This window comes from Lycium ferocissimum, unplaced genomic scaffold (assembly GCF_029784015.1).
Source record: "Lycium ferocissimum isolate CSIRO_LF1 unplaced genomic scaffold, AGI_CSIRO_Lferr_CH_V1 ctg258, whole genome shotgun sequence".
NCBI classification, from domain to species: Eukaryota; Viridiplantae; Streptophyta; class Magnoliopsida; order Solanales; family Solanaceae; genus Lycium; species Lycium ferocissimum.
The window spans coordinates 253,534-277,064 of record NW_026722498.1 but is presented as its reverse complement, the minus strand read 5'-3'; the positions used below and the strand labels follow the sequence as shown (position 1 = coordinate 277,064).

Genomic DNA, 23,531 nt, shown 5'->3' with positions numbered 1-23,531 from the left:
AAGTTGTAATGATTTTGTCTGTTTTCTTAGAAGTTTTGACTGAGCAAATGAGATTTCACATCAAAATGTTGTAAATACCTTCAAAGCATTATACTCTGTGATGTCAGTTTCTAGTAGACCAGCTTCTGGGATTCAAAATGTTCCTCACTATAGTCTTTCTTTGGTATCAGTGGAACTGGTCAAGTTTTTCTTGCATACTAACCCTTCAAAGAGGATAACACACTATTTCTGATGATGAATCCATATAATCAAGCATACTAAGACATGGAAATGAAAGTGAAGCCAATTTTATTGATTTGCATAGAGTAAATACACATAATACAATGTACTCTAATAAAGAATCGCATCAAAATGAGGTCAACTTGATCTTCAGGAAAAGCAAGTCAATTTTCGCGAGTATTATTTACCTCAGAGAACACAATATCGAACATTTGCTTTGTTTTCACTTTCCCTAACACTTGAATTGTATGTTATATCCACCTATTTTGCTTTCTCAGCAAACAGAATGATAAGCAGCAGTTACTAACCAATCGTTAACTGGTGAAAATGTTGGACTGTTGAAGATGCCTCAAGGATCTTTTCTCCTTCACAGAATGTCATTGAACTTTCAGTAAATGACCACTACCTTGATTTTTCTCTCTTTCTTTATTCCTTTGCAATGTCGTCCCAACATAAAGTTACTGACATAAAGAATGATTTTATTTCAGAATTTATTAATCAGAAATTCCATCTCGGTGATGAATTTCCTGTACTTAAACGGGGTGGTCTTGTTTGTGGCTCCAAGTTGTTCCGTTTCTTCACGATTGAAGATACTGTCGGGCTGTAATAGTTACTACTATTACTCCTATGAGAATTTGCCCCTTGAGAGTAGACCTTTCTTCCTTGCATAACTCCCCTCTTCTGTTCTTGCATTACCCTAATACGAGCTGCTGAATTTTTCGAAACCGGACCCCATCTATTGTAGTTAACACAACTTTGGCTTCTTCCTACTTGCTGAAACCTTCCCCCTTTAGGACTTGGATAGTTTCTGCTTTCAGCAGTTTCAGCGGAGTACATTGTTGTCTCTCCATCACTGCTGTATTCATTTTGAGCTTCTAATACATCTATGAGAGAGCAACTTGATTCAACCTCACTCTGATGGGCCCCATTAACAGATCCAGTCGAGGACACCTCAGCGTCTGGCACAGGGCTTGGCTGGCCGATGTCACTAGATTTTTCTTCTCTCGCTTTATTGATACAATTATCATCAGCTTTGATAATCTTTGGTGGAAAGTTAATATCCAAAAGCTGGATTTGAGTACTTTCCTTCTTCCTAACTTGTATTGAAGTTAACCTCCGCGACTCAAAAATTTCAGGAGTTGGAATTCCCTGGACATAGAAGTGGCAAAATTAGCCCATGAAAACATGACCGCCCAAGATTTGGCTGGTTATTGACCTGCTCATTTCAGCCCATCAAAACATTGGGCTGATATGTAGTTCAAATTGACCCATGAGAAATCTTGTCTAAATATTTTCAGAATGTCAATTTTCTTATTTGATATGTTATTTAAAGCAATAATAAAAAAATTTTAAAAAATAAAAAGATAGTTTAATTAGGTACTAAGATATTATAAAAGAACAAAGAAAGTAAATATAACTTAATAAAAATTGGCTTGGGTTATGATTCTCTTTTGAGCCCAACCCATTTCAGCCAAGTAACTTTTCGACAGGTTGTTAACCTGCCCAAATTCAGCCCAACCCGCCCATTTGACACCCTTACCTGGACATGAGTGATAGCATGCGGATCAGTAGTTACTGCTTCCTCTTCCAAATTAGTGTTAGTAGCAGAACGGCTTGGTCCAAGATCCTCTCTAGGTCTGGACAATCGGTTCGAAGATGATGGTGTCCCGTCATTTTCAGCTTCAGTTGACTTAAAAACACGCCGCATCGTGAAGGATGCACAAGAATGATCACTTTTTTGCCCAGCAGACATCAACCGAATTAGCGGTAACTTTGGCTTGTTGAGGTCATCGAGGCTTCCTTCCCAGTGTTGGTTCAACCAGTCGCATATGATAGGTATGGGTATACCAAATTGCATAGGAATACCCTGATTCCGTGATGATAATGGGGATGGTGAAGTTGATGAGGATTTCGAGTTAGGAGATTTTGCTAGCTTCATCGGATCACATACCATGAAGGCTAAATTGCCATTTACATCAAAACCAGCAGAGCCCGGGCGCCAAGTTATTCCATCGGTTGACAACTTTATAAGATTGTCAGTGGCTATTACCACTTTTCCTTCGCCAACTGTTAACTCTTTCTTCTCGCTATAACCTAACAGGTAAACGACATTACCCAGCTCGAGATTAGGTTTGGAACAAGTTTTCAGGTAGTGAGGTTGCTGAACATGTGCATTTGTATCTCCGTCCATGACATCAAGGCCCACTATAGTCAGATCTAGTATGGTGCTGGTAATGAAGAATCTGCAATAAAAGGTAGTTTACATAAAATGAGATGGGCTGCGAAAACAAAAACTTACTTGACCAGGTAGACAAATCTACACAAGTATAATGCATAACATTCAGAAGCATTCGCTAGTCTAAAAAACAAAAATAAAGTTAAGCGCTCAATCTGATAAAAATGAGGAAATTTAATGCCTAAGTCAACTTCCAGAATTTTCCTCCCTCACTGGAAAATAGAAAAGGAAAGAGGAGAATGTCCTTCAATGACTGGTGAACCGGATAATAACAGTTAACCAGGAATTTTTATTCTCCTTTTATGGATCAAGGTTGCATTTTATGGATCAATGTTGCATTTTTTAGACTTGCAAGCATTTATCGGCAACCTTTACTGTAGCCTGTCAAAGAAATTCAAACCTGATTATAATTAAAATTAATTCACCTTGAGCTGCTGCGCAACACAAGAAGAAAATGATTTTTATACACGTCAACATTACATGCATGCATTTTGGTTTGTTATGCTCTATCTTCAGCGACTAGAGATGGATTTTTATAGCTCCAAAATCCAAAATCGTCCAAAGATGGAATGCCCAAAGATCCGCCCGATCTTCTGCAAAACATCAAACTTGTAGTGTGGAGATTAGCAGATCTAATCCTTGTTGCATTTTCTCTTATGTTCTCATGCTCTCTTGTCACATACATCATATCGGGCAAATACAGGAGTTGGTAGGCCACAGATCTCTCTTTTTGTTTGGGAAGGTCAAGTGTGATGTCTATTCACAGAATTAATCATACTTGAGTTGATTAAACCACTTCATAAACTATTAATGACTCCAATCTGAACTACTGCTAATGTGATTGATAATCAATCAACTACACCTCAGCCCAACAATTGACTCCTCTATATATATTCCACCCTATTTGGGCCATTCCGTCAGCAGTGGCCTTAATCTTATGATTGAATTCTTAAATACCTTTCAAACAGATACATTCACAGCAAAATTCTGTGACTCTTGGGAATAAAGGATCTAGCAAAACAATTTTCAGAAGCACAGAAGTATTACCCACTTGACTAGGCAACTAGACTAGCTCTTCATGAAACTCTAGCATGTTTTCTTTTACGGGGAAACAGAGAACTTATTACTATGATCTCCTAGTGTTCCCTTCTTTGACTTGGGAGTATTTATGAGTTTTTTTGAGTTACTCATTTTCCTTTTCTGGGGAGGAACATGGTATAACTGAATTCAATATGTACAAAGTATTAATAAGCTTCTGGCTTCTGCAGGTAGTCTGATTTTTGAGCAATTCAAGATCAACATGCACACCTACCACCACCAGAGCTAGTTTGATCTGTTTCTTATCATCAACAATCATTTACGTAAGAGGTGAACAGAACAGTGCCTGGTGGAAAGGTTAGTTTTAAGGACTGTACCAACACCACCATCCGCTTCACTAAAATCAAACTAGTGAACACCATTACAAATTTCATTAACAAGAATATTTGCCAGCTGAAGCCTGGCATACACCTTTCAAGCTTCATCGGCAGGCATATAGACTCCAATCTCTTCACTAATTGCCACAACACACAGTGTTGATTTCAGTAGACCAGGAATGTGAACCAGAAATGATAGTTTGAGAAAGAACTGTTTTGACTACTAAATACTACTCTTTCCTGTACTCTTAGAGATATTATGTATAATTGGAGCTTGAAATGGTGTCGATGCCACATAAAAAGGTCTATCGACGGAAAATATGATTTTGACAGATTCCTATACAATGTAGATGATGGAAGGCCAATGATTTGATGCATACTCACAAAGAGTAAACTTTTTACCAAAAACAGTCACGAACTAACAGAATCCTTAAGTCAATTAGGTGTTCAATAGACTAAGACAAGCATAATAGAGGAAAGTTTTCACCCTTTGGAGTCTGAACAAACAGTCATTACAATAAAACAGCAGCAACAAATACAGCTATTCCCAAATTAGTTGGAGTAAACCATATGACTCATCAGGGGGCAAAGCTAGGGGGCGCAAGGTCAAAATTATCTTTTATGTATATATAGTAGATATTGAATCACATTGGCTTTTGCGTGTGTACTTCCTTATACAGTCAGACCTGTCTATAACAGTCATACTCTATAACAACATTTCACTATAACAACCATGTTTTTACGTGGAACCGATCTTCCATGATATATTATATGTTCTTTATAACAACATTTTGCTATAGTAGCAAAAACATATCCAAACAAATGACGCCGTTATAGAGAAGTTTGACTATACTATGAATCCCCTTAATGAAAATTCTAACTCTGCCACTCATAAGTATCAATTCCACTCTATATAAAGCATAAACTAAACACCAAAGATAAAAGTCAATAACAGAAAAGTCTAACCTGTGGGGAAAAAGGCAAGCAACGACACCGTTTTGAAGGCGGATCTCAGCACCTTCAGCAGCATTCACAGAAGGAAGAATTACATGTGTAGTAATTAGTAAATTCCGGTGGATCAAGAAACCAGTGCCATTTTCACCTATATGAGCCATAGCAGAACCTTTGCCTGTAAAAATGGTGCCTTTCATTTTCTCAGTCTTGCCACCTCCATTACAGAAACACCAAGATTCTATCAAACCCACCATTGTTATAGCTTTAATTTAAATGGGTTGTCTTTAAAATCAAGAAAGAACATAAAATTTAGATCCACAATTGAAGGTGAAAAGATTGCATTTTTAGCTCAAAATGCTAGTTTGTGACATTTGCCAGGTAGCTTCATACCAGTCTATAAGGGGGTGCGGTAACTATCATTGAATATGATAACGTATTGCAGAGAAATGGGGAACAAGTCGCTCAAAATATGCTTAAAAAATGGGATTTTTCAAATCCGAAATAGAGTAAAAAAATAAAATTATGAAATCTCCTGTCAGAGAGAGAAAGCACAGGGATGAGCAGAAGACAGGAAACTGCATAAATGGTAAGTCTTATTTAGTACCAGTAGTGTATTGTTATTGTTTCTTCTGTTCAAACTTTACTAGAATAAGAAAATATATTAGGCACAACATGGAAAAGACTAACATAAACATAAAGATTGGATTAGTTTAACCAAGAAGTGAAACATAAGTAATGGTAACATAACAATACTATTTTTTTACACTTCCCTTTTCCAGATTGTCACTTTGGTGCATTAACGTTGTTCACGTTTGTTTCACATTCTCCCACTCAACAGTCAACTCCCACCCCAAGGAAAACGTATTTTGTTGCCAATGTTTAATTAAAAAAGAGAGGGTGAATTTTTAAAAGGGGGAGAACCAGAATTTTTTTGTTCCATCTCTGTGAAACTTTTATTGAAGAGTCAATTTTTGTTTGTGAATTTTAGTTTCCGCAGTATCAAATTGTGAGAAGTTTCATGAAGTACTACTTCATAAGGGATGAATGTACTTTAACTAGACCCAATGAGTATATTAGCGTGGTGCAATATTAAACGTATTGTTTTAAGGTATTGGCAGGTCAGGTAAGCATCCCAAATGATCTTTACATGATGTAAAATGTGATATATGTTATTTTAATATCTCAAATCTTTATAAATATACTTATGACTTGATGGAAAAAACATTTACATCGATAATGTATAAAACTTTAAGCGTTTTTACTTCATCAAATGAAAAACTTAATTCCCGTTCAATTCAATTCACTGGTCAAACCTGGAGAAAAACAATCTTTTATATCATTTCTCCCGGCAAAGTCACATGCAATAGTATTTCCAAATTCAATCTAAGAACTGGTAACTTCCTTAATCATCCACGAGTCTTGAGATTTTTGTCTACTTTCCTTTTCCAAGTACTAGTACTAGTAATAAATATGATGACCAACCATTAACAAATCACATGTACAAGCCTTCTCTGCCAATGACTCATGCGAATTGATTGATACCAACAGCTCAATTCCACATTGATCGTTGCCCAAACCACCATCCTCTCACATGCATGGCTTGAAGCAATTTTCCTTTCTTTTATTCTACTTATTTTTTTATTTATTCCTTCCAATACTACTAATTACTCGATTCAATTTACAAAAAACGCAAAGGTAAGTAGCCAACCATCTGATGTAAATATTGAGATGAAGTAAAATTTATAGATACAAAACCTATATGTAAAATATGGAAAAGTATTATACAGGGTTAGGGTAAAAAACACACCTCAATTATCATTCTTTTTTGTTAGTTTCATACCTAAACTACATAATTTTAATTCTGTAAAAACACACCAATTATCACTTTGTTTACATTTGCAAAATACACCTCAAAATTGATAGTTAAGCAAAACACACCTCAAAATTGATAGTTGAGGTTTGTTTAGCTAACTAATTGGTGATAATTCAGGTAGGAAAAGTGAACTAGTTTAGGCAGAAAATTCTGACACTTTATAGTTCAGTAGAAACTCAAAAAAAAAAAAATACTTGAGGTACGTTTTTTATGATTATCTCTATTACATAAGCTATTTGATTCTCCACATAGAAATTAGAAATATGGATTTGAATAACCATCTGCAATAAAAGCGAGAGGTGTTTTGGCGAATGAAAATACCTTGTTCTTTCTTCTTACTTTCCTCAACTATTTTAATGTACCACCATGAATGAAATGCTAAACAAACTGTAAATGGAACGTATTGCACTAAAATGTAAAACAAAAATAATAGAAGGTCCAAACTTTAAAGTTTTGGATTTTACTACACCAGCAAATACATTGTCAATAGGCAACCAGAAGATTCAGAACCAACAAAAATCAAGTGCAGCTTGCAGTATCACAGTGTTCAGTGGTTGCACGAATCAAAAGGCTCACTTCATATGGGAACAATTTACTTCACCTCCTTACAACTAGAAAGAGAATTACAGCTAAAAGTAAACGTTCTAGATATAAACACTAGTTAATTAAGCTCATTAGTCCAGGAAGTCGCTTCAACTGCCTTCGGATTTCTCCAGTGCTGCCAAAGAAAAAGGGGGAAAAGATGACCATGTTAGTATTAAAGCCAGCTTCTCTTACCAGCACGTAGTGAGAAGTGATAACCAAATATAACACCACGGAAGATGAAGATCATAAATTTTAGCAGCTAGATTTAGTCACAGGTGAACATGAGTTCCACATTAGAATATTGATCTACTTGTACTTTAAGAAGTTAATCAAGTTTGTCATTTGATCACAGTGGAAACATTAAAGATAAAAATATCAACTAATATTTCTATCTGGTTTTTCCAGTTACATATCTCTCTGCAGAATAACTTGAACACGGTTTTTCTAATTGTTTTTTATGAGTCAGCAGTTAAAACCATGTACATTATCATTTCTATATTGGCTTGGAGCCTGTTTGGATATTGGGTTGGGATAAGCTTAAATGTAGCATCATCACCTCCTTGATATTGATTGCTTTACTAAGAGATTTCTTTACTAAGAGAACAGGGGAAGAACAATTTCCAAAGGTTCCTGTCAAGGGCACATGTTAATAGGAAATGCTATGTGCTGTTGCTATAGATAGATCAACGGACAGACTAATGGAAGTGCAAGGCAGGCCATTGTCATGATGACTGATTTGGTGCTTTCCATGATAAGATGAAGGGGACTGGGTGAGGCAGTGCCTCCTTCACTGGAGCTACACTAGCACAATAACTCTATATAGAAAAACAAGCAATATATACAGGTTTTCTATCAAACAGACATAAAGCTGCTAGTTTTTCTAAGAGGAGGTTCTATCTGCTGAATACATGATTAAGAATGGAGAAGAAGACACAAACAAGTAGTTTATTCACCATTGGCGGTATCAAAATATTCAGCAACTGAAAGTGAGTCTAACTCAAATCACATGAAGATTTATGTCATCAGTGAAATCTTTCACCTTAGCAAAATATAAAAGAGCTGGATGATAATTGCTTAAGAATTATACATGTAATTATTTTTGAAAGTCCTCGCTTAACCAATTCAAAAACCTTCAATTGAACCCCCTAATTAACGTTACAAGATTGAGAACGATATATTAACAATATAGCCCTGTCAATCAGCAAGATAGGCTAGGTACATATATTTATACACCAATATCAAAAGAAAAGACTTGCAAAGCAAAGGCGTGGTAGTACACTAGTCTAAAATTGGCAAGTTCTGTAAGTTTTTCAAGCATATTATGCATACAAGCCCGTTTAGACAAGAAGTCTTTAATTGGCAAGTCCCATTAGTTTTTCGAGCATAATACTTGTTCATAACATTTACCTTTTCCATCAAAAAATGCATACTTGTTCTTTAACATCATATACTTATATACAAAGGAGGGAGAGAGGAGGAACATACTGTTGTAGTTGAGAAGCTTCTCAATGAGGTCAACATGCGTCATCAGCATTCTACGACAGCAATAGCGAACCAAATTCAATGCATCAAGTGCATCCCTGCACAATGAGATAATACATATCAAAGATCCATGCTAACATAACCGAAAGTCAAAAGACTTTTATAAGGTTCTGCGAGTTTCATTTTGAAGCAAATTCTTCGTGCATAGTTTTGTATAACTCTCCCTACATGAGCTTCACATCCTATTTAAGCTTCGCATTATATGTCCGGATGTCCCAAGCCCGGATATGTATACTAACAACGTAAAAGATGGTCAAATCATCAACTTCCTAGGGAACTCATTAGGGATTGAGAGACATTCGCTGCCTATTATCAGCTGGGTTAACAAAAAAAATTCATCTTTCATAATCAATTACAACAACAACAACAACCCAGTGAAATCCCACAACATGAGGTCTGGGGAGGGTAGAGTGTACGCAGACCTTACTCCTACCAAGTTAGGACGGTTGTTTCCGTATACCCTCGGCTCAATAGAAAGCATAAAAAGAGGTCAAATAAAGCCAAGAAATTCAAAGCGATATGGAAATGAAAATAACGAAAGCGACTAAGCATCTTTCATAATCAATTGTTCCATCAAATCCATTATGGGTGTTTTTGGTATGATGGAAAATGTTTTCCTATTTTTCCTTGTTTGGTTGAACTAAATATCTTGGAAAATGTTTTCCTTAAAAAAATAATGGCAGACAATTTTTCTATTCTTTTTTTTTTTTTTTTGTTTTGTGTGTGTGTGTGTGGGGGGGGGGGGGGGGGTGTTAAGGGGTCAGGGAATGTAAGGATTCTTACCCTTCGGAGTAATCAGCTTGGAGAAGATCAAGATATTCATCCCATTTGTTGCCAATGACCTAAATACATAAAAAAGAACAATCGATTTGTGCACTAAACCAGTTTCACAGAATTAATCACTCGAAAACAATAAGTAAAAATCAGCTTCTTTTCCTCGGTAAATAAATATAATTACCTTTCCGCAGGTGAAACAGCGAACTGGAATGATCATCTTGAAAAACCCTAGTTTGAAGTTTCGAAGTTTTAAGGTTCAGCAGACAAGCAGCTATGTTCCTTTATAAGAAATTTCAGTATATATAGCAAGTAAATGGGCCTGGGCTTTCAGAGACATGTCTTCTCTTTGATATGGATCTGGTCCGACCCGCAACTTCTTTTTCTGTTGTTAAAAAAAAAATAGCATCATGAAATTGAAAATTTTATTTGATATTTACGTGGCTTCTCGGCACATTTGTCGGAAAAGAATTGAAAATATAAATTGCGTTTGCATGACAATTTTCAAAATTTTATTTATTTTTAGAAGACTGTGATTTTTGGTGTTTAGATTTGTGTTTTCCAAACTTTGATGACTAATCAAATACTCTATCACCCTTATTAAAAATAGATGGTCTAAAATAATTATCATTTAAGAAAATCAAGAGATAATTATATACATTCTTCCCATTTTGCTTTTAGTAATAATTATTCTTGGAAGTAATAAATATTGACTAATTAGCATAAAAAACTTGAGTGGAAAGCATATATATATATATATATATATATATATATATATATACACACTCCAACATTGTGATTGTTTAGATTCGTGGGCGGATCCGGAATATCAAGTGCGGTTTCTCCGGAACCGCACCAATATATTTATATCGAGAATTAAATTATACAATAAATTAATAGTTGGGAACCCACTACTAAAAGAAGCTATTACCTCAACAGCAACAAAGGAACCCCCGTTTCAATGCTCATGTCATTGACGCGGGATCGATTCCCTTGGAGTGTTTTTGTCCGATTATTATTTGCATGGTAGTTTATTTTACTGGGAACCCGCACCGAGATTAACATTCTTAATTATTTAAGATAATAAATAAGGGCATAATAGTCAAGACACATAGTTTCTTAAGGGACGTGTAAAACAAAAATGTGACAAGTAAAGTGGACTCGAGGTAGTAACTCAGTATAGTTTATTTCGGTTTTGGCAGAATATCTTACGATGTTATGTAACATGCCACTATTATTATTCCTTACTTTCTACGTGAAGAGTTGTTTAGTATTGCGACTTATAGTAGCTATTTTATGTAATTTTTAAAATATATAAAACTAAATTCAATAAATTTATATATTATATATTTGCATTCACAACAAAAATTAGTTAGTTAGACTCTCGTAGTCCAAATTATATAGTATTTGATTTTCACAACAAAGTTTGTTTTCTTAACTGTATATAGTAGTTTGATAGCTCAAGCCCCATACATTTCGAAGGCAAGAAACTCAATGAGCTTTAACAGGAAAATTTGTGAACTCAGTAAAATTGTAAACAAAGCATTTTCTTATTTTCATGAATACGAAAACAATTTGCTCACTACCTTTTCTCCTACACATTTATCAGATTATACTAATGATAAAGATATTATTATGTTTGCAGATGCTAACTTACAAAAGGATAAAAAGATGACAAGCATTGGAGTGACGACTATGAATAGTTGTGGTCATTCTTCAAGCCTTTGGCACCCCAATTCAATTTGTTGGGAAGACCATCGCTATCGAAGCACTAGCAATTCGTCAAGCATTGGAAAGCGCTAAGGAAAATGAATGGTCAAAAGTGCAAATCTTGTCTATGCGAAAACTATGTTGGACATGATATTGAAAAGAAGCGTAATTTCATGGGAAATAGAGACTACTTGTGAAGATACCTGAAAGCTTATGAGTTTTTTTTAATTTTATTTTTTAAGATGTTCATGTTGTCTATATTCCTAGATCACGTAATATGGTAGCGCACAATTTAGCTAAGTTTTATATTTTGTTGCTACGTAAGGTTACTTAGGTTTTTGGCTTTCGTAGTTGGATTATAACTGATGCTACTGCACTATTTAACTCTTTGAGACCGTGTATTCATTAATACAATAAAGTCGTTTATTGTGGAAAAAAAAGAAGAAGAAGAAGAAGATAGCTCAAGCCCCGATCATCATAATTTTAACGGAAAATGGCCTAAAATGCCTTGAACTATCATTTTTGGTAGAATAATATCCTCCATCTACCTTTTGGGCCAATAATGCCCCCGTAAACCTTTTGGCTGTAAAATACCCTTATTTTAATGGGCCCCTCTTAAATGAAAATTAATGAAATTATTTATTATGTGGCGTGGTTCTATTGGCTAATTTTGAAATGATTCAAATTATTAAAATCCCAACCCAAAATTTAGATCCATCTAAGAGCCATTCCCGACCCGTCTAAAAGCCCCATTTAACTAAGAAAAGAAACCTCAATTCCCATTTTGCTAATTGTTCTCAATTTGATTTGGTCTTCAAAATGTTGATCATCTTCTTCGTTGAACTCAGCTCCAAATCGATCCAAGCCACCTTAATCCAGCTTCAGAGCACTCCAAAATTAAAATACAACTTCACAATGATGCTAAGAACAATAATTTGAATCACCCACTTGAAAATAAGCAATAAATTATGGATTGAAAATTCAAAATCTCCATTAGAGGTTTATCCGAGCTTCAATGGTGTTCAACAGATTTTAAAATCATATTTTTTTTTTCCTTATCAACATTCAACTGATTTACAATGAGTTTTAAGTTTCAAATACGACATCAATCATATTTAAGCTCAAAATCGCACATTTACTAAATCAAATTTATCTATTGATTTGGGGGTTCAAGGATTTCGAATCTGTTTGGGGTTCTGTTTAAAGTTGTGAGTTGCTGAATCTTTGTGTATAACCATCTTTGATGTCGTTTTGGTTTGACCTAATTTGATTTAGTTGTTGATTTGGTGAATAATATGGAAGAAAAAGTTGAAGGAAACATTGAAACTCCATTTTTGAAGCTAAAGGATTTCAAATCCCAATTCAAAATATGAGGACTAAAGTTCGTAGGTTACCCATTGTTAAAATCGTTTGGAAAACCATTTGTTGCACTTAGGTTTAGATTACATACTAGTTTAGGGGATGTATTTAAATGAAAATTGTAATCACCATTGGAGGGTTTGAAAAAGCCTGAAGACCAAATGGGTATGTTGTGAATCCATGAGAAATGAGGCTTTTAGGCGTGGCGGGCATGACTCTTATATGGATCCGGATTTGGGTTGGAATTTTAATTAATTAGGATCATGATAAAATTAGCTAAGAGAATCGTGACACGTAATAAATGAATTCATTAATTTCAATTTTAGAGGGAGCCGTTAAAAATAAACGTATTTTAGAGCAAAAAGGTTGATGGCGGGGGCATTTTTCGCCCGAAAGGTGAATTGAGGGTATTATTGTACCAAAAGCTATAGTTGAAGGGCATTTTAGGCCCTCTATTCCAAAATTTAAAAAAACTTTGTTTGCAGTAAATATTTGTTTTTATCAGATAACCAAAATAATTTGCTAATTACCAAAATCTGGTTGGTTTTGGTTTTAAGAATTACTTTTCCAGCAATAATAAAAAAATCCCTACTGATAGCCTCTACTTCAATCGACACTCCATTGTGTATTTCCCTTCCCAAACCGCTCTTTTTCTCGCTGGAAAAAAGGAACTCCGATTAATCCATCTCGATGGGAAGTAGCAGTGGTAGCGATGTAGAAGCTGGATTTGCAAAGCTACAAGGTGAAGATTTCGAGTATTACATGCAAACTTACTCAATTATCCTCGGCCGTAACTCCAAAAAATCAACGGTGGATGTCGACTTATCATCACTCGGTGGTGGAATGAATATCTCACGTCACCACGCACGTATTTATTACGACTTTCAACGACGTCGTTTTGCTTTAGAAGTATTAGGGAAAAACGGGTGTTTAGTTGAAGGTGTTCTTCACTTACCTGGTAATCCACCAATTAAATTAGATTCACAAGACCTTTTACAGATTGGAGATAAAGAGTTTTATTTCCTTCTTCCTGTTAGGAGTATTCTTGGTGGGCCTAGACAACAACATGTGGGGAAATATCCCGGGTCGGGTCAAGCGGGTGTGGCCGCCCATTTGTTGGAGGCGGCCGCGGGGAATGTGGGTCCCACGGGGTATGGTGGTGGGGCCCACATTCGCGAACGGAGAGAGTATTATGAGGAGGAATATGATGATGATGACAATGGTGGTTCTGTTGGTAAGAAAATGAGGAAAGGTGAAGGTTATGGGTATGGTTCTTGTGGTTCTAGTGGGAAAGCTTCGATTTCGGGGCAATTAGGTCAGTAAAGTTTATATCTTTTTTATGGTATTTGTTAAGAAAAGGTTTAATCTTGGTTAACTATGATGTTCTTTAGCACCAGTTGTCTTTTTGTATCAAACTGCATTTATACAAGGGTATCTTGTATTCGGATTTTTGTATTTCAATTGAGCTTTGTTAAATTAACCTCAATGTAAACTTCTGTTTGTAGGATGGCAATTGAGCATTAGTTCTCTTTTTCTGGACAATTAGGTTTTTAAGTTTTATGGTATTTGTTTAGGAAAGCTTTAATGTTACTATGATGTTCTTTAGCACTGGTTGTCTTTTTGTATAGAACTGCATTTGGACAAGGGTAGTTTGTATTTGGATTTTTGTATTTCGATTTAGCTCTATTAAATTAAACTCCTTGTTAACTTCTGTTTGTGGGAGGATAATTGAGGATTGTGAAGGATAAATAATGCTTCTGAATTACTAGATAGTAAAAAGGGAAAAGGGTCAAAAATAACCCTCTACTTTGGAAAAGGGCATATTGGATCAAAAATTTTGTAAATACTCGATTGAGGAAATCCCCAAAAATCATTTTTTCCCCCGGCTCCAAAAACCCAACCCAACTAAATAATAACCCATAAGATCCCCTTATTCCCCCCGCTCAAACTTCATACCTACGTATCTTATGTTTTATTTAGTGCGAAATGATGGATAAAAAAGGATTGATTTGGGGGGATAATTTCCGTCAAGACAGGATATATACGGATGAGAGCGGTATTTTTGACTCAAAATAAGTTCGGAGGATATTTTTACTTTTCCAACGACATTTTTGACCCTAGTAAAAAAGTCACCTTTTTTAGTGGGAAGGCTTCGATTTCTGGGCAATTAGGTCAGTAAGTTTTATATATATCTGTTCTATGGTATTTGTTCAGGAAAGCTTTAATCTTGGTTAACCATGATCATTAGTAGTCTTTTTGTATAAAACTGCAATTGTACAAGGGTTTATAATGTTTGTGAATTCCTAGATACCCGGTGCAGGATTTATTATGCTTGTGAATTACTACTAGATTGTAAAATAGTCAAGTCACCCTTTTTAGTGGGAAAGGCTTCGATTTCTGGGCAATTCGGTTAGTAAGTTTTATACTATCTGTTTTGTGGTATTGTTCAGGAAAGCTTTAATCTTGGTTAACCATGAGAATTAGTTCTCTTTCTATATAAACTGCAATTTTACAAGGGTTTTATTATGCTTGTGAATTACTAGATACCCAGTGAAGGATTTATTATGCTTGTGAATTACTAGATACCCGGTGAAGGATTTATTATGCTTGTGAATTACTAGATACCAGTGAAGGATTTATTATGCTTGTGAATTACTAGATACCCAGTGAAGGATTTATTATGCTTGTGAATTACTAGATAGTAAAAAAGTCATCTTTTTTTAATGTAAGGAGTTATTGACATTTCCATACCGGTGTTTCCCTGAACAACTTCGTGGATAGAGGTGTTTTGTTCTGTAGAATTACAATAGTGTCAATGACGCATGACGTTTCTTCTTTAGACCATCTAGAGAAGGACAAATACATTTTCAGCTTTGGGCCGTATTTCAAAAATGTTGCCCCATGAAATCTACAAGTCATGAATTTGCTCGACTTTCAGTAGACTCATTCATGAAATTACCAAAGCATGAGAGTCGCTTACTGAGATGGCAAGCACCTTTGTAGCCTCTAATGTCTGCTTGGATTATTTGGTAAGTAGTCCTCCTGGAATTTGATATTCATTGTGTCTTACAGTCTTCAAACTTCACGGGTGGGTAGTCCAGTAATACGTTTTTTTTCCCTTTGCCTTCTCTTTCCTAGAACCCCTCTGGTAATTGGTTTTGGTTTGGTGTTATTTCTCTTTTCTGGAAGTTAAACTGACAATGTAATCCCAATCATTGGAGAAATCTTAATTTAGGACTTAATATTAACTTGGTTTCGGGATGCTCTGAATAGAGCATATGGAGTTTTCATCATGACTCAAGTTGAAGTCATAGATTCAGAGATCTTTTGCTTTCTAGTTGCAATCCTAAGAACTCAAAATTTCCAGCTATCCCTTTATTTATGACTAGAACTAGCAGATACAGTATGCTATATGTAATTTTGGAAAGTGAGATTTTATAATAACTTTTTCTTTGCTTACCACTTTATACTGTTAGCATGTCTTACAGATGTTAGAAGTCTGTTTAAAGCAATCCCCTTCTGCGAATAATGAATACCTCCATGTACCTTTTAGTTTTGCCCCTTTATTTGTCGTGCAAAAAACATGATTATACCTCCTCAAGGTTCCAATTTGTTGGTTATGAAAAAGAACATGATATACCCCTCGAGGTTAGTTATTCCCTGCAAACTATCCTGTAGGTCAAAGTTGGGATTTGGATTGCCAATTGATGAAGGATCCTTTGAATCTTTAGAAATGAGGAGAGATAAAATGCTGAACCAGGAAAAATATCATCAAAAGCCTGATGAGCTGGGAAACTGTATACTGCATGTTACCCTTTTTAAGAGGCTTATGCTCATCAATCTTTTTTTTTTTTTTTGCTTGGAGACACGACAATGATATTTCTAGTCAAATAGGATCACTTATGATTGGCAAGTTGGGATTTTTCCTCTGTTTTCTAACTACATTGAGTCTGGATAAAAGTATGGCTCCTAGATGTTTCAACAATATATCCACTTGCTCACACAGCAATACAAATATCTGGCTGTTTTCAGTCTTTTTCATTTTAATTATAATGCTTGTAACTATTGTAGATCCGGAAACAGCCTTTTAATTATTGGGTATGTTGTTGTTGTTGTTGTTGCTTGTAACTATTGTAGAATATCTACAAACAAAAGTAGCAAAATCATCAATATAAATATCAAATTTCTACATTGCAAGTGGGATGACTTCACTTATTTCGGCTTAGACTTGATGTCATTTATCTCTTTGTTGTTTCCTTGTTCTGAAAAAGGAAATGTCAAAGAAATAAAAACTAGAAGTTCATTGCCAAGTATTTTCATCAACGAGAGTTAGAAATTTATGTTCTCTATGTTGTGCTAGCATATGCTCACAATCACTTGTATAGACTAATATGCTATAAAAAGAATTGAATATGCTGATAAAAGTTTTGAAACTTCAACAATGGTTCATGGGAAGGAGGTGGCCAAGTGGTTGTGTATAGCATCACTATCAAGAATTTGAATGATAAATGCTAATGCTTTTACTTTGCGGCGTTATTGTATAGATAACATATTAGTTGTCTTCGACTCATTGGCCATTTTAATTTGGAATCGATGCGCAGTTTATTGATTGACAGTTATTGGCCTTTTAGAGGTACTTAACACTTTGTTTGGATGGTTGTTACGTATTGTGTTGTATTGTATTGTACTGTATTGTTTTGATGAATACAATGTTTGGATAGATTGTATCGTTTCCCGTCGTTACATAATGTTAGACATCAATAATTAGAAGGATAAACCTACGAGAAAACAAAAGGTAGAGCGTAGAACTATCATAAAAAGGTATGATAAAGAATAAAATATGATTATTAGATAATAAGTAAAGACAAAATGAGAAAAAATAAATACTGTAATGACGCGATAACACCAAATTGGTCGTTACATAAAGTGGGACTTTTCGTCATTACGTAACGATGCATTTAACGATACAATACAGTAAAATTAAAGTAACAATCAAAACAAACGTTGTATTTAAACTAGCAACATAATACAATACAATACAATAGGTAACAACCATCCAAACAAGCTGTAAAGTATTGCTTGACCCCTAAATATGCATTGCAAGGACATTTGCTTCAGATTAGTAAATTAGTCTTAAATGTGGTCAGACCAATACTATTCTAATGATGTCATTAGGGAAACAACATGAGTCTTAAAACTTTTTGGGATATTTGAGAAAAGTCGTACATACATTTATAACATGATATAAATGCAATCTTTCATCTTTTTTACCTTTGAATCCTTTTACATTTGGACACCGGTGCAGCATTATTCTTGCATATATGATTTACACTCTACCCTCCCCCCTGCCCAGACCCCACTTGTGTGATTACACTGGGTATGTTGCTGTTGTTGTATATGATTTACGAAGTATAGTGGGAAAGGCAACTGTGAAGGATCTTTATCTCAAAATATGTTGGACCATTTTTCTTCTATCAGTCTGAAAATCTGTTGGAACTTGATATCTAAGTATGAAAGTTATCTTTGCTGAAATCTTCGTGCAGATAAGAAGATGGATGGAAGATTACGTGCTGACAGAGATGCTGACAATCAGCAGCTCCTGCTGTTAGAGGAAAAGGATGTTGTATCATCTGTAGCTAATGTGCTTTCTGATCTCTGTGTTCCAGGAGAATGGATGCCAATGGAGAAGCTTCATGCGGAGGTAATATTAAAGTTAGATACATATATGTCATACGAAACAAATTTTTATTTCTCAAACAAAGACTAAACTGTTTGTTTACAAAAACAAACAGAATACGAAAAACCATTGCCGTTTTATTTTCTGCCTCCATTCTTTTTACTCTGAATTCTCAGTATGTTAAGTTAAATTAAGGTCAGTTAAGTAAAGGATTTAAGTCATAACTGGCCACTTTCCTCCTTTGTGATCTTCTTTTTCCCCTAAATACATATTCAGTGCGTGATTCTCCCAATGCTCAAATGGCAGTATGAGTGGTTTGGTGCGTGTGCTTGGAGGAGGAGGAAGGGTACATACCCCCGGTTGATTTTCTCATCATCCTCTTGAAATTCAAGTGGCTATTTCTTTCATTATCTTTTCGGTTGATTTTCTTATCATCCACTTGAACTTCAAGTGGCTATTTCTTTTACTACTTTTCTGTTTTCTCTCTGTTGCTCCCTGATCACCTTTCTCTTGAATATCACTGGCCTTAGCAGTAAGACCTAAATCTGACATTAATTTATCCACAAAAATAGAGATTCTGATGAAATTTCTCCAGAAATTTGACATTTTAGGTACGTGTAGGTGAGGGTTCAATCTTCTTTAATCATAGTTCTTGATACCTAAAAAACCTGATTCGGTATACCTGAAGACCCATATGTCAAGTAAATGCTGATTTTGTACCCTATTTATTCTTCTTTTTAGTGGTTCCACATCATACACACAGACACAGTATCAATCTCCATCCATTAAGTTTGCTTGTTGAGCCTGCACTTCGGAACTGTCTTTCTTTTTATTACAAATTTTAGTTTAAATAGTAGATCTTTTCAGCCATCAATGGGGGAAAGAAAAGAAATGTATGGTTATATGCATTGTTTTATGCTAGTTCAGTAGTTCTTTATGAAGGGGCTCAGGTGGTGGGTCTGGAAGAACTTATCTTCATGTGAAGTGGCAGTTCTCAAATGACAAATTTCACACCCTTGTCTCATCATCTAAAATGGATCCGAAACAATACTGATTTATGTTTCCATTAGTATATCAGATACCATTACTGATTCATCGTCATGGTAGTAGTTGGATAACTTTTGACTGATTGTCAGCTTATGTAACTGCAGTTGGTCGAACACTATGGCGATACTTGGCACCATAGTCGTGTGAGGAGGTACCTAACATCGGAAGACTATCCCAGCCCGGAAGCCAAAATGAAGCCATGGTATGGATTGCTGATGCTGTTGAGGAAATATCCGGAGCATTTCGTTATCAATACACGATCCAAGGGGCGAGTGACTTTGGAGTTTGTTTGTCTTGTCTCACTACTTTCATGAGAACTTTGCCATTTTTTAGACGTCTAGCTAGCTTAAGTTGAGGTTCAAGTCGGTTGTATCTAACATGGGGCCTGAACTTGGTGTGCAGAAATACTTGGTCCTTTCGCTGGTGTGAACATGATAAAATAGTCGAGGTGCGCGCAAGTACCGACCACTACCGTTTTAAAGATGGATATTATCTCCGAGCCAAAATTGCTCAGTGTTTATTTCCCTCTAAACCATTTTTCAAACTCTAGGAGCGTTAACGAGCAAAACAAATTGAAGGATTCATCTGTTACTGACAAGGGGAGTCACAAGTGTTGTGAGTTCACTTTTTGGAAGATTGATTTGCCTCAATAATTTATGTAACTTCGTTAATATCAACTAACTCCAAATACGCACCGCGCATATCAATCTCTCGCGTCCAACTTCCCAAAAAATACTCGGTCCATCACTACTTGTCTTGCCAGCACGGTCAAAACCATTTTAAATTTATAATCTTGACCGCTCGATAGCCGGTAATGAGCAAGCCATGAAGATCTTAAGTACACTAACTACAATTACAAGTACGTCTTAATTATATGAATCTCCACTATTCGAGTAGATTTTATGCATGATTTAGATTTATTTTGAAACAAAAATATAAGAGAAATGTTTAGTATTAAAAAAGGAAAAAGAGAAAACGAAGTTTATGTTATTGATTTCTAGAAGAAATGCACCAAGGATGTAATTGTACCTGTTGGTGGAAGGTGGCAGTATCCCGAAGCCAAGGAGATTTAACATCTATCATATATACATAAAAAATAATTTTAATCTTATATATACAAATAATTTTTTTTCAATGGGAGGTTTATGCTGAATTTAACCTTAGGCCCAACCTAGCTCTGCAAGGACACCACAGTTATAATAACAAAAAAAAAAAAAAAAAACAAATTGCACCGAGGATGAGAATATGAATACCCCGGGAAGAGGCAACTACAGCAAAAGGAAAACTAACTAGTGCTAACTGCTAGTTATTATTGGAGACTTGGAGTAATTAATTAGTGAAACGAAAAGAAACATCTGGGCTATGTTTAGTATTCCCAAATAACTTAGCCCATATAGTCGGCCCATTAGCAATTACCCAGGTTATATAATGCTTTTGAATAGCGAATTTTAACAAACAGAAGCTGAAAGTGGAAATTAGGGTTTTGTGTATCTGACAAGGAGGATGATTTACGACGTGAATTCGCCGCTTTTCCGATCCTTCCTCAGCCAGAAGGGAGGCGCCTCTGACAAGAGGTTTCTTATTAATTCTCTCCTTAACTCTTAATTCATCGCTGCTCAATGTTTTATGTTTATGCTTTTTATGCAATGTTCAGATTTCTGTTCACATCATTTCTGATATACTGCTTGCCTGTTCGCTTCCTTTTATGAGCCTACTTTGTATAAATTTTATATTTCAGTTTCCAGATTAGTTCTGCTCTATTGCATGATGCTGATGAGTTATCAAGTGTTTGACCTGTTGAAAATATGCTGACAGGCAATTGTGTGAATGTTTTCGTATCCCCAACTATATGATGCCCTGAATATTATTTTCATGTTGTCAATATACTTCCTTGTAATTGCCAAGCGTTTGGGCAAGACTAGAAGTTTGATTCAGCTTCTGAAATAACACTATGAGAAGATATGTTTGATTTCGGCTTATTCTACAGCCTACTCAGTAGGTATTTAATGTGATATTCCTACTAAATATCATGTGTATGAACACATATTGTCTGGCAGGATACATATATCTTGCCGAATATTGTGTTTGATGTGATTTTGGCTTAATACCATATGTAAACATTCTTGTTATGAAGCTGCTGCTTTGTGGCAAGTCAGCTCTTCAATTATCAACACCATTGGGTCTTGGTTTTAAGTGCAAAGCTCAGAGCTTTCCAAAATGGTCTTTTCTTTCGGAACCAGCTGCTTGTGGAAATCAGTTTTTCAATTAAATAAATATTCTGTTGTTGTCTAAGATGGCTTAGACTGCTTGTTATGGGGTTTAAGCTTGCTCGGACTCTCCAAAATACTACAAGGAGTGTGTTGGATCCTCCAAAAGCTATGTATTTCTTGGAGGGTCTGAGCAACGTAGGTTTTACATGCAATTAGAGAATTATTGAGAACTTTCCAATCGTTATCTAATGTAGTTTTTGTGTCAACTTGGTGTGGTTCCGTCCTTGCTGTGTTGTCGTAATCAAAGCCATTTCATTTGGTTGCAATTTTGACATCATATTACAAGGCATTATGTTTTGAGTTTTCTCTTCATGTTCAAGCAGGTCTCTCCATGTTGTTGATATAACGGCAGCGCCTCTAACCTTTTTGTTTAATTGTCCAGGAAAACAGAAGAGCAGAAGCCCAAGGAACAGAGGCCGAAAGCAAGTGAAAACAAGCCTGTTATGAATGAGTGAAATCTTCCAGATGTAAACTTATTTTAGAATATCTGAAATGTTATTAAGAGCCTCTTTTAGAAAATGTTGATCATGTGCTACATTTGACTTTTGAATAGATCATATATCTTTTAAGATATTTTGATCGTTCACTTCTGTTGGTTTTAATTTCCTATTACAAGCCTTTTATTTTGGGACTAATAAGTGTCACGTTAGTGGGTAAATGGTGGTTTAACAAAGTGGATTTGATCTTGAGAAACTCAGTAGTGTTTTGAATATGGTTTATCAATTGATACCGGACCAAGGCAATCAAAGAAGATCATTACTATAGGGATAACAAAAGAAGCATTCTCTCTTTGCCAAACCCGTTTAGGTTTTTTAAAGTCACAAGACCGGTTTACGCATCTTTGAGTGCATTTAATTTTCTTCAACTTCCTTCTCTAAAAAACCAGATGATTACGTAGCTCATCCGTTGTTTGACCATTAGGGGTCGTTTGGTACGAAGGATAAATATAAATAGTCTTGGGATAAGAATTTAGCAATTTCTTATCCCTTGTTTGGTTAGTAATCATGGGATAAGTTATTTTAGGAGTAAAAATAGTCTTCAGGATAACTTATATACACACGGTGTAATAAGTTATCCTTTATAAAGAAAAGCCTCTTCTTTTTAGAAAGATTCAATGTATAATACTTTTAGTCCAACATAACAAATGCTAATAAAAATAACTTCAGAATAACTAATCCCAATATAATTAATTCCATCATAACTTATTCCAGCGTAATTTGTTTTTGAACCAAACGACCCCTTAGAGTCTAGAGGCAGAAGAAGAATACCTTGTGAACAACAAGCCATAGTCAATCTAAAGATTAAAATGGTAGGAACAGAAAGTCTACGGTGTGTATACGTTCGGTCTGCTTTAGGTAGCATGTTTGCATTTTGCAGTGCATGACATGTTAAAGTTGTCAATATCAATTTTGTTTTAATGCTATATTAATTCATAGTACCAATTTTTCACTGGTAGCCCATGAATTTTTATCTATCGGTAGTAATTTTCTGTTTTTCTTTATTTATTTGTTGTTGAAAGGATTTGTATACGTAACAAAGAAGAGATTTTTACCCGCTAAACCAGTTAATAAGAATTATATACAAGAATAACATATTTTTTTAAAAGTAACAAATATAGCACATGTTATAACAAATTAGCATTTTGAAAATAAATAAATAATAAATTCCATTTAAATGTTATCCCTCTACATTATTAATGAGATCTATTTCCATCAATACAATTTAATACATTAACTCTTTTCTCTCTCTTCCCCCACAATTTTCTGATTTTTTTTTCAAATTTTATTTTTATGCTAATAGCTTATTTTTTTTAAATTATTAATATATTTCAAGTATGTTATACTGTAACTTTTTATATAATGTTAATATT

General features: G+C 35.1%; 4 protein-coding genes across 4 annotated transcripts; 2 read left to right on the top strand and 2 right to left on the bottom strand.

The window, feature by feature from the left end:
• Window positions 1-271: 271 nt before the first annotated feature.
• On the bottom strand, window positions 272-5,679 carry LOC132043534 (uncharacterized). The gene is made up of 3 exons (XM_059434013.1): window positions 4,837-5,679; window positions 1,760-2,462; window positions 272-1,368 (listed from the first exon to the last, which is right to left on the bottom strand). The coding sequence occupies exons 1-3, from the start codon at window positions 5,076-5,078 to the stop codon at window positions 718-720; spliced, it is 1,596 nt and encodes a 531-aa protein (XP_059289996.1). The 5' UTR covers window positions 5,079-5,679; the 3' UTR covers window positions 272-717.
• A 1,450-nt stretch (window positions 5,680-7,129) lies between these two features.
• LOC132043533 (DNA-directed RNA polymerases I, II, and III subunit RPABC5) lies at window positions 7,130-9,913 on the bottom strand. The gene is made up of 4 exons (XM_059434012.1): window positions 9,783-9,913; window positions 9,608-9,666; window positions 8,768-8,862; window positions 7,130-7,415 (listed from the first exon to the last, which is right to left on the bottom strand). Exons 1-4 carry the CDS (start codon window positions 9,816-9,818, stop codon window positions 7,390-7,392), a joined length of 216 nt encoding a protein of 71 aa, XP_059289995.1. The 5' UTR covers window positions 9,819-9,913; the 3' UTR covers window positions 7,130-7,389.
• Window positions 9,914-13,276: 3,363 nt separating this feature from the next.
• Window positions 13,277-19,897, top strand: LOC132043531 (transcriptional activator FHA1-like). The gene is made up of 3 exons (XM_059434009.1): window positions 13,277-13,982; window positions 18,211-18,368; window positions 19,496-19,897. Exons 1-3 carry the CDS (start codon window positions 13,358-13,360, stop codon window positions 19,703-19,705), a joined length of 993 nt encoding a protein of 330 aa, XP_059289992.1. The 5' UTR covers window positions 13,277-13,357; the 3' UTR covers window positions 19,706-19,897.
• An 800-nt stretch (window positions 19,898-20,697) lies between these two features.
• Window positions 20,698-22,245, top strand: LOC132043538 (wound-induced basic protein). The gene is made up of 2 exons (XM_059434018.1): window positions 20,698-20,965; window positions 22,044-22,245. The coding sequence occupies exons 1-2, from the start codon at window positions 20,895-20,897 to the stop codon at window positions 22,114-22,116; spliced, it is 144 nt and encodes a 47-aa protein (XP_059290001.1). The 5' UTR covers window positions 20,698-20,894; the 3' UTR covers window positions 22,117-22,245.
• Window positions 22,246-23,531: the final 1,286 nt, after the last annotated feature.

What these genes read in the sequence shown, in the direction of transcription:
- LOC132043533 (XM_059434012.1), bottom strand. Translation starts at nt 9,818, where the DNA reads ATGATCATTCCAGTTCGCTGTTTCACCTGCGGAAAG. An exon ending in CAAGCTGATTACTCCGAAGG is followed by an intron (nt 8,863 to 9,607) that starts GTAAGAATCCTT and finishes CTCATTGTGCAG; the next exon opens with GGATGCACTTGATGCATTGA. An exon ending in GAAGCTTCTCAACTACAACA is followed by an intron (nt 7,416 to 8,767) that starts GTATGTTCCTCC and finishes TTTCTTTGGCAG; the next exon opens with CACTGGAGAAATCCGAAGGC.
- LOC132043534 (XM_059434013.1), bottom strand. Translation starts at nt 5,078, where the DNA reads ATGGTGGGTTTGATAGAATCTTGGTGTTTCTGTAATGGAGGTGGCAAG. An exon ending in GCTTGCCTTTTTCCCCACAG is followed by an intron (nt 2,463 to 4,836) that starts GTTAGACTTTTC and finishes CTTTTATTGCAG; the next exon opens with ATTCTTCATTACCAGCACCA. An exon ending in ATGCTATCACTCATGTCCAG is followed by an intron (nt 1,369 to 1,759) that starts GTAAGGGTGTCA and finishes TTCTATGTCCAG; the next exon opens with GGAATTCCAACTCCTGAAAT.
- LOC132043531 (XM_059434009.1), top strand. Translation starts at nt 13,358, where the DNA reads ATGGGAAGTAGCAGTGGTAGCGATGTAGAAGCTGGATTTGCAAAGCTA. An exon ending in TTCGATTTCGGGGCAATTAG is followed by an intron (nt 13,983 to 18,210) that starts GTCAGTAAAGTT and finishes ATCTTCGTGCAG; the next exon opens with ATAAGAAGATGGATGGAAGA. An exon ending in TGGAGAAGCTTCATGCGGAG is followed by an intron (nt 18,369 to 19,495) that starts GTAATATTAAAG and finishes ATGTAACTGCAG; the next exon opens with TTGGTCGAACACTATGGCGA.
- LOC132043538 (XM_059434018.1), top strand. Translation starts at nt 20,895, where the DNA reads ATGATTTACGACGTGAATTCGCCGCTTTTCCGATCCTTCCTCAGCCAG. An exon ending in GGAGGCGCCTCTGACAAGAG is followed by an intron (nt 20,966 to 22,043) that starts GTTTCTTATTAA and finishes TTAATTGTCCAG; the next exon opens with GAAAACAGAAGAGCAGAAGC.